Source organism: Lutra lutra, chromosome 17, assembly GCF_902655055.1.
Source record: "Lutra lutra chromosome 17, mLutLut1.2, whole genome shotgun sequence".
NCBI classification, from domain to species: domain Eukaryota; kingdom Metazoa; phylum Chordata; class Mammalia; order Carnivora; family Mustelidae; genus Lutra; species Lutra lutra.
Window position 1 is genome coordinate 50,296,280 of NC_062294.1, and position 20,693 is coordinate 50,316,972.

General features: G+C 49.1%; 1 protein-coding gene and 1 non-coding gene across 2 annotated transcripts; both read right to left on the minus strand.

The window, feature by feature from the left end:
- Positions 1-209: 209 nt before the first annotated feature.
- PGLYRP1 (peptidoglycan recognition protein 1) lies at positions 210-4,270 on the minus strand. Its single transcript, XM_047711531.1, has 3 exons — positions 3,800-4,270; positions 1,226-1,347; positions 210-458 (listed from the first exon to the last, which is right to left on the minus strand). The coding sequence occupies exons 1-3, from the start codon at positions 4,087-4,089 to the stop codon at positions 280-282; spliced, it is 591 nt and encodes a 196-aa protein (XP_047567487.1). The 5' UTR covers positions 4,090-4,270; the 3' UTR covers positions 210-279.
- Positions 4,271-19,804: 15,534 nt separating this feature from the next.
- On the minus strand, positions 19,805-19,908 carry LOC125090049 (U6 spliceosomal RNA). The gene has a single exon (XR_007124159.1). It is a non-coding gene; the product is annotated as a U6 spliceosomal RNA (small nuclear RNA).
- Between the last annotated feature and the right edge of the window lie 785 nt (positions 19,909-20,693).

Here is a 20,693-nt window from a genome sequence, read left to right on the forward strand (position 1 = left end):
GATTCCTGCGCTCTGACCTGAGACCTCTGGGTTCTGAGCTGTGATGTTCCTTCCAAGCTGGGATCTCTGGGGTCTTGGTTCAGGGTCGGGGCCTCTGGGTTCTGAGCACCAGCGAGGACAGAGTGCTGGGCCCTGGGGTGGGTGGGAATGGCTCGGGGTCTTGTGGGAGGTCGAGAGGGAGGGGAGATATGTGGTGGGACGCAGGAACGCAGTTTGAGCTGCACCTTTATTGGAGGGTCGGTGGTGGGGTTTCTGGGTGTGGAGGAGGTAGACAGGGTCTCACTCGTGGTAGTGTGGCCAAGTCCGGATGATCTCATAGAGTTGGTCACCTGGAGAGAGTGTCCGCTGCACATCCCGGTGTCCTTTGACCTCATAGCTGGGGCTCAGCTTCCCCTGAGCCACACCACAAGCCAGCAGACTCTGGGCCGCCCTGAGGGCCCGGGGTGGAGGTGACCGCTCTGGGGGAGACAGAATCAGGAGTTAGGCTGGGACTTCCTTGAGGGGCAGAGGTAGTGTGGGGCGGTGGTTCCAATTGTGCACCCTGCCCCACTAGCCCAGAACGGGGTCTGCCAGTCCCCTAGCAGGAACTTAATCCTGCCGTGCCTCAGTTTCCTCATCGGCGAAAGGAGGGAGTGATGGCATGTGCCCATGGGGCTGTGGGACAAGAAAATGAGTTTTTTTTTTTAAAGATCACAAGTAGACAAGAGAGGCAGGCAGAGAGAAGTGGGAGTCGGGGGAAGCAGGCTCCCCGCTGAGCAGAGAGCCCGGTGCGGGGCTCGATCCCAGGACCCTGAGATCATGACCTGAGCCGAAGGCAGAGGCTTTAATCCACTGAGCCATCCAGGCGCCCCGAAAATGAGTTTTTTTATGTGAAGCCCTCACAGAACAGTGCCTGGTACAGGTTAAACCCTCAGCAAATATCAAGATGAGAGCTTATCCTCCCTCCTCTGTCCCCAGACCTCTGGGTCCTCCCCATGACGGTGGCTGTGTCTCAGGCTCATATTCTATGAGCCACAGACTGGCCGAAGAACTTTTATACAGATGAACTCATCCTGGCCCAGACCACGCAGTTGCAAAGAAACGGTCATTCTCCGAAAGAAATGGTGAGGCTTGGAGAAGCCGACTCACTTCCCGAGGTCACAGAGCTTGGAGGTGGCAGAACTTCCCAAGGACCACATCCCCCAGATCCCAGGCCGGCCTGCCATGCCAGCAGCTGGACACTCACCCATATAGTTACCCATGAAGGAGATGCCAATGGAGATAGGGTTCCAGATCTTGCCTGTGTGGTCGCCCTTGGTGTCCCAGCCCCGGCCTTCATACACGAGTCCATCTTCTCCAATCAGGAAGCTGTGTGGGTGGCAGGGGGGTGGACTTGATGAGTAAGGGAGGGCCTCCTCCCCCCCTCCTCCTCTGCCCCATGCTACTCACCCACGATTCCCCCCAACACCTCCCTCTTTTCCTGAAATCCAATGCCTCTGGCCCCTGCCACATGCTAGGCACCACACTACACCCTCACAGCCACCCATGAGCCAGTACCGCCCCCATTCTGCAGGTGGAGAATCAGAGAGGTAGGGACATCTGCCTGCAATCACACAGCCAGAGAGGGGAGTCCAAATTCTCATCTGGGTCCCTGAGACTCCCACCCAGGTGATTCCTTGCTTCCTCCAGCCCCCCAGGAGGATTTGTTGAACTCTTGATTTGCTGAGTCCTCTCATGCAGTCCTCTGAGGCAGATACACTGTCAACCCCAAGGTCATGCCCCGTAGACCCCTGCCTCTCAGAACTCTCCTCCGAGAAGCTCTTCCCTTGGCCCAGCCTGCTTCCTGCTTTCTGTTCCCTGCTGGGGTACACTGAGTAACAGGATCTGAGACTCAAGGATTGGCATCAAAACCAGATACAGACCCTGGAGTCTTGGCATCTGGCTCTTGGAAGTTTCCAGTCCTGGCATCAGATCCTCAAGACTCATCTGACACATCTTGATGGAACGAGTCTGATTTTGGCACATTGGGATTAGCTAGAAGATCAGCATTTTGGAGTTGCGAGATCGCTGCCTCCGACCTCTAGCTCTCACAGTCACCAACGATGTAAAGAACGTTGGACGTTCAGAATCTTTGGGTCCTGAGCCTCCCATGCAGGAAGCCAGGTGCAGAAGAATCTGGCTCCAGAGAGACTAGAAATTCCAGGGTGATGATGGCCCCCAGGACTGGGCTGCTTTTGGCCTTGCCACAGCCTCAGCACCTGGCACGGGCAATTGGGACTCCCTGTGTGTTTGTGAAATGGAAGCGTCTAGTTTAAACCTCCAGCACCACCACCAGCTGGGTCGAGTAGGAGCCCTTTTTCTCAGTAAAGACACTGAGACCCAAAAAATGTGAAGGGACAGGAAGAGAGATCCAGAATGTTGGGATCAGACTCTAAATCCTAAAATCTGAGAAACAGACTTCAGTCTGCTTTTCTGTGAGGCGATTTAGGCCAGAGGCTGGGGAGCCAAGCTTTCACTACCTCATGGAAACACTTAGGATCGGAGCCCCTGAGTCTTGGAGACAAATCCTGGAAGATGGAGCCTTGGGATTGTAAAAGCTTGAACCGAGTTGCTGGGGATACCCTCGTCGGCTAGAATTACAGTGATGTCAGGTTTCCCCAGCCCTATTGGAAGCCAGGAACCTGGATTTCCAGTACCGTGACTGCTGCTTACCAAGGTCTGAGAACCTGTAGGGTTCAAAGTTATTCGGCGCAGTGCGGGGGTGGGGGGGTGGGGGGGCGGGGGGAGCACGGACCCCAGATGGAGATCTTAGCAGTCTGTTTCTGCAGTCACCCACCTGCAGTCTGTTCTCCCCACAGCCGCCAGAGGGAGCTCTTACACCCAGCGGGCTCACGCCCCTCCCATGGCTCCAGTCTTTCTTAGGGTGGTCCACAAGGCGCTGCCCACCCGGTCTTCCCTGTTCGTTTCATGTCATTCTTCCCAGCTCCCTCCAGACATCCTGACCTCTGTCCTCCAAGCATGACCCTCTCACTTGTCCTGTTAGCCTTTACCCCTGCTGGACCTTGCAGCTTACCACTCTTCCTGCTGCCCCCCATCCCAGAGCCACCTCAGTCTCCCCCCACAACTCCCCGTCCTGCCTTATTGCTTCCGTCACCAGCTGAATTCATCTGGTTGCCTTTGCTTGTTTCCCACTTGTTCCTCCCTGTTGGTCTCTAAATCCCATTGGGCCAGATTCGCACTGTTTATGTGTCCCCTGTCCCAGCACCTGGGCAGGGCCTGGCACATAGTAAGTGCCTAAGGGCAAGAGCCCATGAACTTGGGGGTTCGTACTGCATGCCAGGTGGTGTCCTAAGGGCTTTGCACGTATGTATTGGCTGATTTAGTGACCCAGTGGGGGCCACAAGCTGACTTTGCAGAGAAGGGAGAGGAAACCAAAATGGGGAAAGCGTTGGTGACACCCCCCCGCCCCCCCCCCGCCACCATCCCCTGTCCTCTGGGATGAACCATCCTGCTTATCTGCCTCCCAGCAGAGGCGGCGGACTTTATGAAATGACTGCAGTGTAGAGGACAGTTTCTTTTGTGTTGGCAAAGGCTTTCCCTCCCACAGGGGGAGCAGAGCGTGGACTTCAGCCCTTTCCCCTCTTAGCACCTGAGTGCAGCGCGCACATATGCAGTCTTATGTGCCCGCCCTGGGGAGAAAGCAAGCCTGCCCGTCAGCCAGGGGCAGTCTAGAACCGATGGCTAGGGCGGGTCCCTCGCGCCTGCACCCCTTTCCCTCCATCCGGCCTGGCCTAGGCCCTTGCCCCTGCTCCGCACTCACTTGTAGCCCACGTCACACCAGTTCAGCATCCCCGCGTGGTAGTTGTGCACGTTCTGGACCTGGTTCAGGCACAAGGCCGGGCTGTCGCAGGGGCTGCCGGCTGTGTGCGACACCACCACATAGCGTGCGGGCAGTTTCAACTTATCCACGCACTTGGATACCGGGGCCTTCCACTCTCTCCGGGGCACTATGGGGCAGCAGGAGCATGGGAGGTCTTCTCCAGGCACCCCGAGCCCGAGGCCAAAGAGAGCCAGGAGGGCCCAGGTGAGCAGCACACAGGGGGCGGACATGGCAGGTGAGGCACACAGGCACGGCTAGGAGCTCGTGGCTGGCCCAGGCCACCTTTATCTGCTGGGGCCGGGCAGCGGGGAGGGCCTTGCTTCACACCCTGGCGGAACAGGCGGGTCTCTCTACACCCCAGATTCCGCTACCTTCTCTGGCCGCAACAGGATGTCTTGTGGTGAGGTGGGGGAAGTGGGGAGCCCGTGGCAAAGCCAAGGGGCCTGTCTCCCGGCTGAGGGGCAGTGTGGGGAGGGGTGCACAGGCCTCTGGTCACCTCGCCCTGTGGTTTCTGGAAGAGCAAGGGCCTGGCGCCCTGCCCAGCTTTGTTTCTCTTCTGAGCGGGGCTTTGAATAACTCACCCGGAACATTAACACAGGAGCTGGAGGCCTGTGTGTGCCTTTGTCTTCCTCCTGGAGGGTCCTGGGTAACAAAGGCTCCCTCCCCTCTTTTTTAAAATTGAGGTGCAATTAAGATACATGTTAGTTTCAGGTGTACAACATAGTGATTGGACAGTTCTGTACCTTACTCAGTGCTCCCGGTGATAAGTGTGGCCCCCATCTGTCCCCAAACTATGCAATGACAATCTTGACCACATTCCCTAAGCTGTACTTTTCACCCCTGTGACTTATAACTAGAAGTTTGTATCTCTTAATCCCTCTTGTCTTTTTCACCCACATCCCACCCCCCCAACCTTCTCTTGCCCATTTAATCTCTGTATTTAAGAATCAAAAGCTCCCATTTTATTTTATTTTAAGATTTTATTTATTTATTTAACAGAGATCACAAGTAGGCAGAGAGGCAGGTGGGACGAGAGGGGAGCAGGTGGGAAGCAGGCTCCCTGAGAGCCTGATGTGGGGCTCGATCCCAGGACCCTGAGATCATGACCCGAGCGAAGGCAGAGGCTTAACCCACTGAGCCACCCAGGCGCCCCCAAAGCTCCCATTTTATTTATTTATTTATTTTTTTAAAAAGATTTTATTTATTTATTTGACAGACAGAGATCACAAGTAGGCAGAGAGGCAGGCAGAGAGAGAGGAGGAAGCAGGCTCCCCGCTGAGCAGAGAGCCCGATGCGGGGCTCGATCCCAGGACCCTGGGATCATGACCTGAGCCGAAAGCAGAGGCTTTAACCCACTGAGCCACCCAGGCGCCCCCCTTTTTTTTTTTTAATTTTTTTAATTTTTTTTTAAAGATTTTATTTATTTATTTGACAGACAGAGATCACAAGTAGGCAGAGAGGCAGGCAGAGAGAGAGGGAAAGCTCCCATTTTAAAAAACACTTCTCCTAAGCCCAGTCCCGTGGTCATTTAACCCTTACAGTGAACTGAAGATGTTGAGTGTCGAGAAGCCCATTTTGCAGCTGAATAAACTGAGGCTGGGAGAGGGGGACATAGGAGGGCTTGGTGTTCCACAGGCTGGATTCAGAACCTGCATTTGAATTCTGGCCACATTTCGGTGTGTGAGCTCCTGCAAGTGAGTTTTCTGTGCCTCCGTTTCCCCCACCTACGAAATGGGGATACTGTAAAGTACCTGACTCAGAAGGTTGATGTGAACTAAGGAAGCAAGTGGGTGGATAAGAGTGGAGCCCTTACAAGAGGTCCGGCTCCTAGTGTCACATAAGGGCCACTGGGACTCAAACTCAAACCTGTTCTTGGTAGTCAGCAGCATGTTTTGCATTGGGTGACGCTGGCAGCTCCATTCTGCCCAGAAGGGACTTTTGAAGTCGAGAGAAGAACAGCCATTTGCCCAGGGCCACTCGGTGGCTTAAGATCACCTGTTGGGGTGTCGTGGGGCCTCTGTCCTGCCCAAGCCCCCTTTCCCACCACTTCTCAGAGAGCTGGTAAGTTCAGGGCTGACTCCCTCCTTTGCTCTTCCTCCTTTCCTTCCACTTTAGTGGATTTAAAAAAAAATTACACAAGTAACCCATGCTGGCTGTAACCAGTCAAACTGATACAAAATGTTAATCCCCTGTGTGCCACTCCCCTCCTGCTCTGTCCGCCAGAGCTCACTCACAGTGTGGTAGGATTTCCTCCATGGTGTTGTCGGTGGTCCCAAGAGCATGCTTACCTCTGTGATCTGGACTGGCCCACCAGGCATCGCTAAGCATTTTTTTCCACTTCACTTTCTTCCAGCGGATCTGGGAGATAGATATTATAATTAACCCCTTTTACAGTCAAGAAAACTGAGGCCCAGAGAGGTTATCACGTATGGGGAGAAGACGGGAATGCTGGGGTTTAGCCACAGGCTTCTAGGACCCCGGAGATGGAGTTCTAGACCATGGTCTGCTTCCTACAAACATATATAAGACCGTGTGTGTGTGTGTGTGTGTGTGTGTGTGTGTGTGTGTATTTTAGTTTTTAAGTATTTTATTACCTTTTTCAAGATTTTTTTATTTTTAAGGAATCCCTACACCCAACATGGGGCTCGAACCCACACCCCCAAGATCAAGAGCCTCATGTCCTATCGACTGAACCAGCCAGGTGCCCCTATATGTATTTTTTTAAATAACAAAATCAAGGGGTGCCTGGGTGGCCTAGTGGGTTAAGCCTCTGCCTTCGGCTCAGGTCATGATCTCAGGGGCCTGGGATCCAGCCCCGCACTGGGCTCTCTGCTCAGCAAGGAGCCTGCTTCCCCCTCTCTCCCTCTGCCTGCCTCTCTGCCAACTTGTGATCTCTGTCAAATAAATGAATAAATAAAATCTTTAAAAAAATTTTCAATGTAGCTCTATTTCCTGATCTGGGAAAACATACATATAGAAAATTGTACTTTTAAAATAGGGTTATTAGAATTAATAGAGTGAAGAACTATGTTAATTTCACGCCACGAATACACCATGTATCCAGCACCCAGATCAGCACCCTTGGGCAATTAGGCAGCATTTGACATAGTCGACCACATCCCCTTTTGAAACGTTCACTTTCCTCAGCCTCTGCGGCACAAGACTGTCTTGATTTTCCTTCTGCTTCTCTAGCTGGTCTTTTTCTCTCCCTTTTGGACTCAGTCTTCCTTCCTTGACCATCTTCCTATACTTGTTCTACTGGGCGATTTCATCTATGCGATGGCTTCAGCTGCCCCTGAAATGCAGCTGACTTCCATACTTTTTATGTCCATTCTGGAGCTTTCAGATGACGTCTGCATCTGTATATCCACCTGCCTACTTGACATCGCTAATTGGGTGTCCCACAGGGAACTCAAATGCAAGGTTCCCAGAATGGTTTAGGATGTGCTCCTCCGTAATCAGCCCTCTTCCAAGAGTCCCCGTCTAAAGGGATGCTATGATGGTCTTCCAGTTACAAAAGCCACCCATGAGCTTACCATCCTTGACCAACCTCTACTCTGTCTCCTCTTGTTTCCAGCAGCCCCCCAGAACAACAGCCGGCACATAGCAGGTGTTCAATAAATCCTGAATGACTGATAAGTATCCAGTCACCCCCAGGTCATGTTGCTGTTATCTCCTAAATGTCCTATGAATTAGGCTGGTCCTGGCTACTGCCCTTCTCCCCACCTTGGTCCAGTCACCATAGTCTTGCCCCTGGATTTTGCTCCCACCTCCTCGGTGACTTCCCAGCATGCACCTTGGCTCCCGTGAGACCACAGCTCTGAATCTGATCAGGTCACTCTCAAAAGTGAGTCACAGTTTTCTGTGGCTTCTCATGACCTTAGGATGAGTCCCAAGCACCTCACCATGACCTGACATCAGCCTAACCTCGCTTGGCTCACTCTGGAGACATCAAGCTTCCCTGCCCTTCTTGCTGCCTTTAAGGATACTTTGATACCCTGTCCCCAGGGGACTTTCTTCACACTGTGTACAACTTTTAAATAGAGGAACCTTAAAAAATTCGGGAACTTTGTACCTTACCTTTAAGATGACAAAACATTCAGCTTGCGTTTTGTAACAAGACAGGGATATTTACACATCAGACTGCTTGCCGGTACTATGAACAGCATCGTTAGCCAGGTGGTGTGAAGTCTTCCCTTGTTAGAATTTTATTTATTCTGTCTCTTGTCAGCCTAAAATTGAGACATACCCTTGTAAGCATTTGCAAGAGTTTCAATGGGTAATTGTTGTATTATCTTTAATCCTGACACTGTATTACTGGTGTATTTTTCTAAATAGGGAATTAGATCTACTCCCTGTATGCTTTAGGAAGTTGGGTTTTTTTCAATATTTAATTCATCAACTGCTTTTCTTTGATCTTGTTATAATTAAGTCAGCCATTATAAAAACTCCTCAGATTCTCTTGCAGTTAGCAAAAAACACTGGTTTTCTTTGTCGTCTCAACAATGAGAGAAAGTCAAACTAAATGCTGATTGTAGCAAAAACAAAGTTAAAACACAATGCAGAATCTTTTTTTTTCTTTGACATTCCCAAGCCTGGAATGTTTACCCCCCTCACTTGTCCCATCCTATCACTCTTCTTTCCGTGTCACCTCCTCAGAGGTGACGAATTCCCCCAGTTGCTTTCCCCACATCATTTCCTTTCCTTCGTGTTTATCACAAGCATAGTTATTAACTTACCTGGGCAATTTTTTGATGAATTTCTGTCTCTCGTATACAGTGGGGTCTATAAGTAGTCCAGACCGTGGCACTTGAGAACGAGGGATCTACTGATAGTTTTGCTGGGTCAGCAGGCAAACATGGACTGTCCCAAACAACTGAGGACGTGTTATCACCCGACTTAAAGATAAGGAAGGGGCTATCATTTTCCCCCTTTTGCATACTATTATATCCCCAGTTCCTTGCATACAGCGGGTGGCAGATACATGTGAAGATCACATTGGAAGCTACCCTCAGCTTCTCCATCTGTGAATGTGTTTAAAGACAGTTCTGCCCTCAGAGAGCTGTCGTAAGCATCAGGACTGCCCCTCAGATGAATGTTCCTGGATAAGAGTACAGATAGAGGCCCAGGGCACTTAGGTGGCTCAGTGGGTTAAGCTCTGCCTTTGGCTCAGGTCATGGTCTCAGGGTCCTGGGTTCTGGGCTCCTGGGATCGAGCCCCGCCTTGGTTTCCATGCTCAGCAGGTCTGCTCCTCCCTCTCTCTGCCCTTCCCCTGGCTTTCTTTTAAAAAAGTACAGATAGACGATCTACATACCCTATTGCTAAATACTGAAAAGTTATACATTAAGCAAACAGCTGCTAGGCAAAATACGGTCTTGCCTCTTCGCAAAAACACCTTCAGAAAGACAACATAGAAAATTATGTGCAAAGCAACAGTCCACACCAAGCGTGACTGTGCACTTTCAAAATGGATCTTTTTTCCCCTGCCAGAGACCATGGTTCACTCAGGGCCATTGGAGGGGAGGAGGGGAGGAGGGGAGGAGGGGGAAGGAAACAGCTTTCTCGCACATTTGTTGAATCTCTCAGTCAGTTGACATTAAGTCATGCGATTAATACCTTTTTTTTGTTGTTCCTCTTTTTTAAAAAAGATTTTATTTTTATTTAAAAAATTTTTATTTGGGGCGCCTGGGTGGCTCAGTGGGTTAAGCCTCTGCCTTTGGCTTAGGTCATGGTCTCAGGGTCCTGGGATCGAGCCCCACATTGGGCTCTCTGCTCAGCAGGGAGCCTGCCTGTCACCGCCCCCCCCACCTCTCTGCCTAGTTGTGATCTCTGTCAAATAAATAAAAATTTTTTATTTATTTACTTATTTGCCAGAGAGAGAGAGAGAGAGAGAGAAAGCATAGGAGAGAGAGCAAGAGAGCACGAGAGTACAAGCAGGGGGACCGGCAGGCAGAGGGAGAAGCAGGCTCCCTGTTCTACCTATTGCAGGTCCTGGGGATTCAATGGTAAATAAAACAGGAGTCCCAGGGTGCCTGGGTGGCTCAGTTGGTTGAGCGTCTGTCTTCTGCTGGGGTCGTGATCCCATGGTCCTGGGATCAAGCCCTGCGTCAGCTTCCCCACTGGGCGGGAAGCCTGCTTCTGCCTCTGCCTCTGCCTGCCGCTCCCCCGCTCCCCATCTCTCTGTCAAATGAATAAATAAAATCTTTAAAAAAAACCAAAACCAAAACCAAACCAAAACAACAACAAAACCAGGCGTCCCTTTACGCACTTTCTAGTGGGGAAGACACACAGAAACAAAGAAACTCCTATTTAAAATAACTCCAGATATACTATATTTCACATGGGTGGCGCGGCTAGCATTAGGCCTGGCAGGTAGCAGGCCCCTAAAGAACGTCATCATCAACTCTGACCTTGGGCTTGGTTTCGGCGAGGGGGAAAAGCATCCTTCTCCGCGGTTCCCTCCTTCCACCGCCAGAGGGCGCGCGGTCTTCAGCTGTCCCTGCCCTCCCTGGCGCGCTTTTCCCCAATCTTTCTTTCTTTCTTTCTTTCTTTCTTTCTTTCTTTCTTTCTTTCTTTCTTTCTTTCTTTCTTTCTTTCTTTCTTTCTTTCTTTCTTTCTTTCTTTCTTTCTTTCTTTCTTTCTTTCTTTCTTTCTTTCTTTCTTTCTTTCTTTCATTTATTTAACAGATAGATCACATGTAGGCAGAGAGGCAGGCAGAGAGAGGAAGGGAAGCAAGCAGGCTCTCTGCCGAGCAAAGAGCCCAATGCGGGGCTTGATCCTAGGACTCTGGGATCATGACCTGAGCCAAAGGCAGAGGCTTTAACCCACTGAGCCACCCAGGCACCCCTTCCCCAATCTTAATAGTAAGGAGACAGCCTCAGCCTCTCAGGGGTCCTGTTCTGTGATTTTCCTGGGGGTCTCTCTGTCCCAGGGAGTGGTTTGCTCCTAATAAGAGCAATGGCAACCATGCCATGGAGAACTAGAGCCCAGAGTTACTGAGTTTCGTGTTGATCACACAGCACCTATAGGCACAATCAGCCAGGGTCCAGAGAGAGAGCTTTTGTGTCAGAGGGACCAGCCGGAGTAGAGGTGTGGAGAAGAGAAGCTGCAGGGTAATGTTCTGGAGCTGTAAGAAGGTTGCTGTTGCTGGACTGGAAAGGACCAGAGTGTGTGGGGAGCCAGGTCAGTAGAACCAGATTCTCCTGGGGCTTGTCTGGCTTGGTAAGGGCCTGGATTTGTGCTGTGAGCACTGGGAAGCCACGGAAGAGCATGTAAGGAGTGATGCTAACCCACTTTGCATTTTTATTTTTAATTAAAAAAATTTTTTTAATTTTTAAATAATCTCCACACCCACTGTGGGGCTGGAAACCTCTGCTCCAGCAACTGAGCCAGCTGGGCACTGCCCACCACTTTGCATTTTTAAGAGGTCATTCTGAGGAGCAGAGAGGGAGAGGGAGTGAAAGATAGCAGACCCTCTTGGAGGTCTATAACTATACCCATGGAAACTTCTGGAAACCTGATTTCAACCATGAGGGAAGCCACAATTAGTGTGGTCAGCTCTTCTGAAGGCAGAGAAGATACAGAGAATCTGTATCCGTGATAATATTGCTGAGCCTCACCTAAGATCAGCCCTCTTACCAAATTCTTCTGCCCTTTGATGCCCCATAAATTAGAGAGATTTTTACTAATTCCTTGTTCCAACCTCTCGATTAGGGCAGTTGTGTTTATTGTGTCTTTGAAAGGTTGTGTAATATAATGGCTGTGGTAGGCTGAAAAGTGGTCCTCCTCAAAGAAACCCACATCCTAATGCTGGAACCTATGAGTGTTACTTTACTTGGCAAAAAGACCCCCTCCCCCGTAAATCTTTGCAGGTGTGATTATACTCAGGGTCTTGAGATGGGGAGATTATCCGGGATTACCCAGGTAGGCTCTAAATACAATCACACTTAGAAGGGGGAAAGAGAGGGATGTTTGACTAGAGACAGAAGGGAAAGCCGTGCAGAGACAGAGGCAGAGATTAGAACAATGCAGGCACAGCCAAAGTTACCAGCTTCCACCAGAAGCTGAAAGAACGAATAGAACACACAGAAAGAATTCTCCTTTCGAGCCCCCAGAGAGAGGCAATCCACAGAAGGAACTGAGCATCCCTGAACATTCTTGTTGGGCGAGAAAGGAATCCAAGCTCAGATGGCTGTTTATGTATTTCTTAAGATCGTGGTTACAGCCAGCAGCCCCGAAGGGTAAGGTAACATTTCATCCCAGATAAAGAGGAGACTTGCTTACTGCTCAGATTCCTGAAGCTCCGTGTTGTGATGTGACCGCAGGCAAGCAGGCCAGGCTCTGACTCCCCCTGCGTGCCCCATGGTACTTGCAGGGGTGGTGGTGGTGGGGGGGAAGATGCATCAATATGGACACGCTAATCCTCTTCCTTTTGATACGCTCTGAATACCAAAGTCCTTTGTCTCTGACCCAGGCGTTTTGAGCTTTCTGCCAATTTTTGTGCAACAATTATGGAATAATTCGTCGACCTGTGAAGGAGAGTGAAATCCCAGAGCCTGACAGTTCTATTGGTGGATTCAAACATTCAAGGAATAAAGGACAGTTTCCTACAAACTCTTTCTGAAAATCAAAGAAAGAAGTACTCCCTAACTCATTTATGACATCAGTGTAATCCTGATATCAAAGCCAGAAAGAAAGATATTCCAGAAAAAGAAAAATCACAGACCGATATCCCTCATGAAAATGGAGGCAATGGGACGCCTAGTGGGGGCTCAGTCGGTTAAGCGACTGTCTTCGGCTCAGGTCATGATCCCGGGGTCCTGGGTTAGGGTTCCGCTCAGAGGGGAGCCTGCTTCTCCCTCTACCTCCTGCTCCCCATTGCTCTCTCTGTCTGACAAATAAAGAAAATCTTAAAAAAATACAAAAACAAAAACAGAACATGGATACAAAAATGCTTTAACAAAGTACAAGCAGACAGAATCCAACAAATATGTAACAAGAGCAAATGAGGTTTAACCCAGCAGCTCTGCGTGTGCTTAACATTCAAAACCCAGTCGGTGAAGCATGAGCCTTTGTATCCTGTGTCCGGGGCCGCCCGAAGCAGAGTGGAGGGGAAGGGCAAGTTGTGATTTTCCCCATTGGCCATCAGGGAGTCAGTGACTTAAAGCTTAAAGCTGCTTCGAGGCAGGATTCTTGTTCCTAAGGAGATTGAGGTTGCAGATCTGGCAGAGGACAGAAGTCACCTGGCCATCATAATTTTGCATAATTTTGCAACCAGAGCTGATAGTTCATCAGTTCCTAAGCAGATGCATGACGAAGAGTGGGCTGCTTGAGAGGGAGAGGCACTCACAGGGGTAGAGACCCAGGGTGAGGTGGGAATGTGGCCACAGCACAAAACATTTTGAAACAACTGGGATCTAGCTGTTTTAAGGACGAGACAGCAACTGTAAGGAAAGTTCAGGAAACTATTATTTTTTTTTAATATTTTATTTATTTATTTGACAGAGAGAGATCACAAGTAGGCAGAGAGGCAGACAGAGAGAGAGAGAGGAGAAAGCAGGCTCCCTGCCAAGCAGAGAGCCCAATGCGGGACTCGATCCCAGGACCCTGAGATCACGACCCGAGCCGAAGGCAGAGGCTTATTAACCCACTGAGCCACCCAGGCGCCCCTCAGGAAACTATTATTAAGAAGAGTGTGTCATGCAGCGCCTGGCTGGCTCAGTCAGCAGAACACGTGACTCTTGATCTCAGGGTTGTGAGTTTGAACCCCCATGTTGGGTGTAGAGATAACGTTTTTTAAAAAAAGGAGGAGGGGGGAGGAAGGAGATGGTGGGTGGGGAGAAGGAGCAGGAGGAGGAGAGGCAGCAGGTGGGGGAGGAAAAGAAGGAGGAGGAGGAGGGGAATGGGCCATTAGGTTTTGGACTTCCAGATGGTTTCTGTGGTTGATTGACATCTCCGCAAATTTGGCTTTTTCCCATCAGTTTCCTGAATTAGGTGACAGAGACACATAGCAAGAAAGTACCAGGGCATGGCAAGAGGATGCGAACTGGCCTGGCCAGCAGATGTTCTGAGGCAGCAGAAAATAGCAAAGGGAGAAAAGAGAGCAAGAGAACAACAAAGAACATGGAAAAGGAAGCCCAGCCACTCAGGGAAAAGGAACAAACCAGAATTAACGTGCAACTTCCATCACACACGTTTCCTCAGATGTCAAAGATCCAGTGAGAGAGATCTGAGCTCCATGTCCCTGGTGTGCGTATGTATTTGAGAGTATTTTCAGAGTACAAAACTTGATTTAAAAAATAAATATTTTTAAGTAATCTCTACAACCAATGTGGGGCTCAAACTTAGAACCCCAAGATTGAGCCTCATGCTCCACTGGCGGAGCCAAGCAGGTGCCCCTGCAAATTTTATTTTTTTTTTAAAGATTTTTTTTTAATTTATTTGACAGACAGAGATCACAAGTAGGCAGAGGAGACAGGCAGAGAGAGAGGAGGAAGCAGGCTCCCCGTCAAGCAGAGAGCCTGATGTGGGGCTCGATCCCAGGACCCTGGGACCATGACCTGAGCTGAAGGCAGAGGCTTTAACCCACTGAGCCACCCAGGTGCCCCTGCAAATTTTATTTTTGACGCATTCAGCAAGCCACCCAACCCATCAGGATTCTCCCAAAGTACCCGGGAGTCTTAGTGGTTCAGACTCAAAAGAAAAGAAAAGACTTACAAGATGACAGTTTTTTCAATATACTGCAAATATGAGACAATTGTTCATGGGAGAAAAATTATTATAACTGGAATGTGCCAGGACCTCTTCAAGTTAGTGCTTCTAGAAATAAAGGGGAAGACGTGACCTTGTGATACAAGAGAACACCGCTGTCTTTCCTGCCCTCCTTCAATGTGCAGAACGATAAAATATACTTTGGAATTTTTCCATGATTTCCTGACCTCAAGTAGCCAGACTTCGGGACTTGAAATGTCCTTAGTTTTATTGTCAGAAGCTGGTATTGGCATGTATTTCCTCTAATTTGAACTGATATTGATACAATACCAAGGAATATGATGATTTGGTTTCTAAGAAAATAACGTTAAGTGCAATGACTTATCATTAAAAAAAAAAAAGATCTGTATAGTTTGCCATGGCGTCAGAGTAAGGAAGAACCTGTATGGTCATTTCAATAGACACAGAAAGGTACTTGGCAAAGTTCGCTATATATTAAGAAAAAAATCATCAGAAAACAAAGGAAAATTCCTCAAGTGGTGAGTGACCAATGGGTCCACCATGCTTGTGGTTAGGGTACCAGGAATTATGGAACACAGACCCTTCCTCCCCTACCAAAAAAGCCCAAAAGACAAAACCCAAGGAAAATTATATTCAAATGATCCTATCCAAACTTCTGCCTTCAGAAAATGTTTAATAATTCTTTTTTTTTTCTTTTTTTAAAGGTAGGCTCCACGCCCAGCATGGAGCCTAGTGTGGGGCTTGAACTTACAAAACTAAGATTAAGAGCTGGACGCTTCAGCAGCTGAGCCATCCAGGCACCCCTCCAGGAAGGTAATTTTATTTTTTTAAAGATTTTATTTATTTATTTGGCAGAGGGAGAGATCACAAGTAGGCAGAGAGGCAGGTAGAGAGAGAGGAGGAAGCAGGCTCCCCACTGAGCAGGAAGCCCGATGTGGGGCTCGCTCGATCCCAGGACTCTGAGATCATGACCTGAGCCGAAGGCTGAGGCTTAACCCACTGAGCCACCCAGATGCCCCAGGAATGTAATTTTAAAAGTCATTTTTCCTTATAGTTGAAGATACAGTGATGAAACCCAAAACATTTGAGTTATATACAAATTATGAAGCCCCGTTTGGTTTCTTAGACAATTTCACAAGTTACAAGAAATGTCAAATGAGACAGCAAAATACCCTTGGATATATTTGCATTTAAATAAATCCACACTACACAGAACCGATTTGTAAAGTTAAATATTTTTAGAGAACTTGTCTGGAGAGAATCATCAGCTCCAGAACTACGGAAATTTACATTCAGGATGGACTTACCCGAAATTTACAATGATGTCAGGGTCTGCAAAGTCCTAGCAGGAGCCTCATACAGTTGGAACAGCAGGAAGCTAATTCTAAAAATTAAATATTTTTTAAAGATTTCATTTATTTATTTGACAGAGAGAGACAGCGAGGGAGGAAAAACAGGCAGTGGGAGTGGGAGAGGGAGAAGCAGGCTTCCTGATGAGCAGGGAGTCCAGTGCAGGACTCCATCCCAGGACGATAGGATCATGACCTGAGGCAAAGGCAGACGCTTAGCAACTGAGCCACCCAGGAACCCTCAAATATACATTTTAAGGACGCCAGCAATTTTCAGATGAGCAAGCTAGGAAAATCTTATAATCAACCAAGCTGTCACCTGAATCTAAATTTTTTTTGGTTAAATTAGATAAAATCCTGACACCATAACTGTCAGGGTGGGGGCCTTCCCCTCCATATTGTGCAACAGAATCCCTGAGGGGGAGTTGGGGTTCCTTCTTACAAGCAGGTGAAATGAAACTCTTGGTTCTTTGCTTAGCCTTTGCTACTTGGGTAGGGGCAGGGCCCCAGTTCTTTGGCCAAAAGTATGTGACTCTTTTCATTGGTATTTCTGGGTTGCTGGCTTCTTCAGTAACCTCTCTGGGGCGTATGATGCTTGAAGGAAGCCCGGAGAATTTATGATTGTGTCGTACCTTCTTCTCTCTGCCTTTTGGAGTCTTCTTGTGTTTGCTTTCTGTATAATGTCTGGGACTGTTAGCTTTATCTGGCAAGAACAATAGAGAAAAGTGTGTCTACTCCATTTTTCTTTTTTTTAATTTATTTGACAGAGAGAGATCACAAGTAGGCAGAGAGGCTAGCAGAGAGAGAGGAGGAAGCAGGCTCCCTGCCAAGCACAGAGCCCGATGTGGGACTTGATCCCAGGACCCTGAGATCATGACCTGAGCCGAAGGCAGAGGCTTAACCCACTGAGCCACCCATGTGCCCCTACTCCATTTTTCTTGAAGCAGAAGTTCCTCTTTGGTGTTTAATAATGAAATAATTTTAAAGGAAAAACCTTTATTTTAGTACTTTCCCCCCTGAAATTTTATTTATTTATTTGACACAGAAAGACACAGTGATAGAGGGAACACAAGCAGGCTTCCCGCTGACCGGGGAGCCCTGTGTGGCGCTTGATCCCAGGACCCTGCGATCATGACCCCAGCTGAAGACAGACGCTTAACAGACTGAGCCACCCAGGCGCCCCAACAGCCTGGGCCTGAGATCCCAAGGACTCAGGACCCCAGAGCTCAAAGCAGGGCCAGAAGCTGCAGTTGGGGCCACAGAGGTGGGTCTGGTTCAAGGCAGGATGGTCTCCTCATCGCAGCACTTCTGCAAGGGGTTGTAGATCTGGTCCCCACACGTGGGCGCTGGCTGGCACAGCCAAAGTCCTACGTCTGGGGGAGTCACTGGAGAATGGGCTCCAAGGACGAGACTAGGATCTCTGCAGCCCCCACTGTAAGGGCCTGGTTAGCCAGAGGGAGTCATTTCGTGTTTATGCAGTGAACTTAGATTGACCCCGCCCCTGCGAGAGGAACTTACTTGCAAAGCCTAGTATCTAATACAAGGGCGGGTCAGGCCAGGGGAAGACATCCAACCAATGGGGCGCGCATATATCTACTAGGGTAAATTGAAATTCAATTGGCCGCGCGTGTGTTACCTCGCAGTTTTTTGTGTGTGTGTGTGGCAGACCTAGCATGACTGTGCAGTTTTCTCTGTGTGTTGCAATCTCATTGGCCACCTGTGTATAGCCCTGCGAAACTACCTCTATAAAAGTTAGTCTGTGAGGCTGGGAGGGGTCGCCTCTTTGCAAGTGACGGCCCTGACCGGTCAGTTTGATTCTCGATGCTTGGCGGGAAATAAATCTTTGCTTGACCTTCGCTTTTTATCAGTCTCGCTCCTTTGATGACGGACCCTAACACCCACCTCCATCCACGGTACCATCTCCTCCCTCCACACTCCACCTGCTCTCACCTGCGATTCCTTCGGAGCCTGAGCTCACGAGTTCAGAATGGGAGGCAGCAGCTGAGGAGCAGAGGGACAGGAGAGCGATGGAGAGAGCGTAAGCATCCGGTCAGCACCGGGGTACAGCAGATGACGTCACTGAGCTGCATTCAGCGTGGGCCGCAGCTCAGAGTGGATGTTGACACGGACTCAGGGTGGCAGGAAGGGCTCCGGGAAGGGTCAGGTCTAATAGTTGCTGATCAGGCGGAGACTGAGCTGCAGCCAGAGCTGGTCTGGGGTTGTTGACCAAGCAGGAAGCCAAGAACCGAGCAGGCGAGAGAGCATTACGTTTGAGGTTCAGGGGTCCATTCGGGATGCGACAAGACAGAAGCTTGCGGGGAGTGCCCCGTGGATCCTTACCAAAGATCCTGGGCACCATAGTTCTCGAATCTCGGCTCCAGAGCAGCTGTGGGCAGAGCAGCCACAGAGCTGGGGCTGGGTCTTTATCCTGGGACTCTGATAGACACACTTGCCAAACCTCAGGGTCAGTATGACCACGGATACTTTCAAAGTGGTGACTCTGGCAAGTGCCTTTCTCTGAAGGCCTCCAGGGAAAGCCCACCTGGAAATGATCGCTTGTCAAGTCACCGGCCAGAGGCCCACTTTTTCTAGACTTTCCATGTTCCCCTGCCCTGGAGGCTTCAAGGGGTCCCCGTTCTCGCCTCCCCTGCAAGGTACCTCCAGACCCACCCTGTGCGTCTTCTTCAGACTCATTTGTGGGAAATGATGGAGCTGCAGAATGATCTAGAAGAAGAGTGGGGGCTGCAGAAACTCCACTGGAGTGAACCAGAAAGGAATAGGCAACCACAGGATAGGCTTCCGGAGTTCATAAAACAGACTGCAAGGTGGCAGACTACAGAGTGCCTTGTCCAAAGGAACATTCCATCCATGCTCCTTCCTAGGATTCTACTGTCACCATGAACGTTAATTGTGTGAAGAGATAAGTACGTGGGCTATTACTAGTTGTGCCCCTCTGTCTCCTGGTGGCTTCATTCCCACGGCACAAGAAAAAGATGGGAAAGGCGTGAGAAAGAGAAAGCAGAGTCTTTATTCACATCCTTGTAAAAGTGCATTGTTGGTGGGAGGGACTCCTCTCTCTCCTCTCTAAGTGCCTGAGTAATTTTGAATAGGAGTGGTCTTGTTCCTAAAAGCCAAGTTCAGCAGCCTTTCCCTGGAAAGGTCAGTACTCAAGAGATGAGTTTTGACTGGGGAGAGGAGCTTTACTCAAGAGGCTGGCCACCTGGGGAGAGGGTGGGCTTTTGTCCAAAGGCCAACTCCAAAGTTTCTGCCTGGCCTGGAGATTTTTCAAAGGGGTTGAATCCGTTAAGGAAGTGCTGGGATCAGTGACCTTTCTGGCTGGTGCCAGCTCCTGAGTTATCTCTGTGCTGGGAGATTGATTGTTCCAGAAATTCCAGTTCCTTGGTGCCCTGGGTTTGGGTGGGGTGCATAAGAAGGTCTGATATTTTCATACCCTGTCGTTGTGCAAGAGTATTCTGTTCTTTCTGCCAAGGAGGACAAGTTTTACAGATGTGCAAAGGGGGGTTGGTAATGTGGTGCATGACCTTAGACTCATTTGCTAAAAGAGTTTTGAGAGTCAGAAAGCCCAGGGGACTTCAAGTGGACCTGCCCACCTCTGTGGCCTGCGGAAGTTCTGATCCCTTATTGCCCAAGGCCAGTTGTCTGTACATTTCAAAGAAGGCAAGTTAATTCTGTTAGAGACCAAAGGCATTAAGTCAGCAAACAATGCATGTGTTACTTGAAGCAAGTTAAGACAGCCTGGAGGGCTGTTAGAGTCTGAGGATGCTCGCATATATATGAGCCCTCCTCCCCTAATTTGGCAGAAGTCTGTGTGGGTTGGTGTATATTTCTGCTTTTGTTTGTTTGTTTTAAAAGGGAGCGCTTTGCAGATTTGCGTGTCCTCCTTGTACAGGGGCCATGCTAATTTCTGTATCCTTCCAGTTTTACTGTATGTGCTGTCTCAGCAGGCACTGTGTGGGTTGGTATTGGCATAGCAGATTTCCACACTGTTCCTCAAGCCCAAGGCATCCCAACAGGAGACCCAACCTTGGAGACACACCCACCCCTCCGCTGATGGGATCACAGACCTGAAGAACAAGGTTCTTGTCTTCTAAATTAATTAGCTTATGAATGAATTAATAATTCAGTCATAATTCTGAACTTACAACGGAGGAATTCCTGGCCTTGGGAAGGAGAACGCTATAGATAAACAGTATAACCAACTATAAAGCCAAATCATAAAAGTTACTAGTAGAAGAATTAATGTCCCTATAATTAAGTTATCTTCATAGAAACCTCATGAAACCTCTTGTCAAGTAAGAAGCAAGTCTGGTAGATTCAGCCAGTAGAAACCCCCCCAAAAGCTGGAGCGCCCAACTGGTTCAGTCTGGGCGGCATGCAAGTCTTGGTCTTGTAAGGTTGTCAGTTCAAGTCCCACGTTTTGAGCCCAATACGAGGCTTGAACACAGGACTCTGAGATCAAGACCTGAGCTGAGGTCAGGAGTCGGACGTTCCACTGACTCAGCCACCAAGCCAGCTACCCCCCCCAAAAAAAATCTTAAAAAAAATAGAGTCCAAATTCTTATGTCCTGAAACATGTCTATCCAAAATGTTTCCAGAAATGGACTCAAGGATCATGTATGCTGGAGTCTCCAGTGTCCGTGATAATTACAACGGCATTTGCTTTATATTGTACATAAGTACCAGCCAGGGGAAGTGTGGTTATTTCATTGTATGCGAAGAGCACACCGAAGGTC

What these genes read in the sequence shown, in the direction of transcription:
- PGLYRP1 (XM_047711531.1), bottom strand. Translation starts at nt 4,089, where the DNA reads ATGTCCGCCCCCTGTGTGCTGCTCACCTGGGCCCTCCTGGCTCTCTTT. An exon ending in TGGTGTGACGTGGGCTACAA is followed by an intron (nt 1,348 to 3,799) that starts GTGAGTGCGGAG and finishes CCACCCACACAG; the next exon opens with CTTCCTGATTGGAGAAGATG. An exon ending in CTTCATGGGTAACTATATGG is followed by an intron (nt 459 to 1,225) that starts GTGAGTGTCCAG and finishes TGTCTCCCCCAG; the next exon opens with AGCGGTCACCTCCACCCCGG.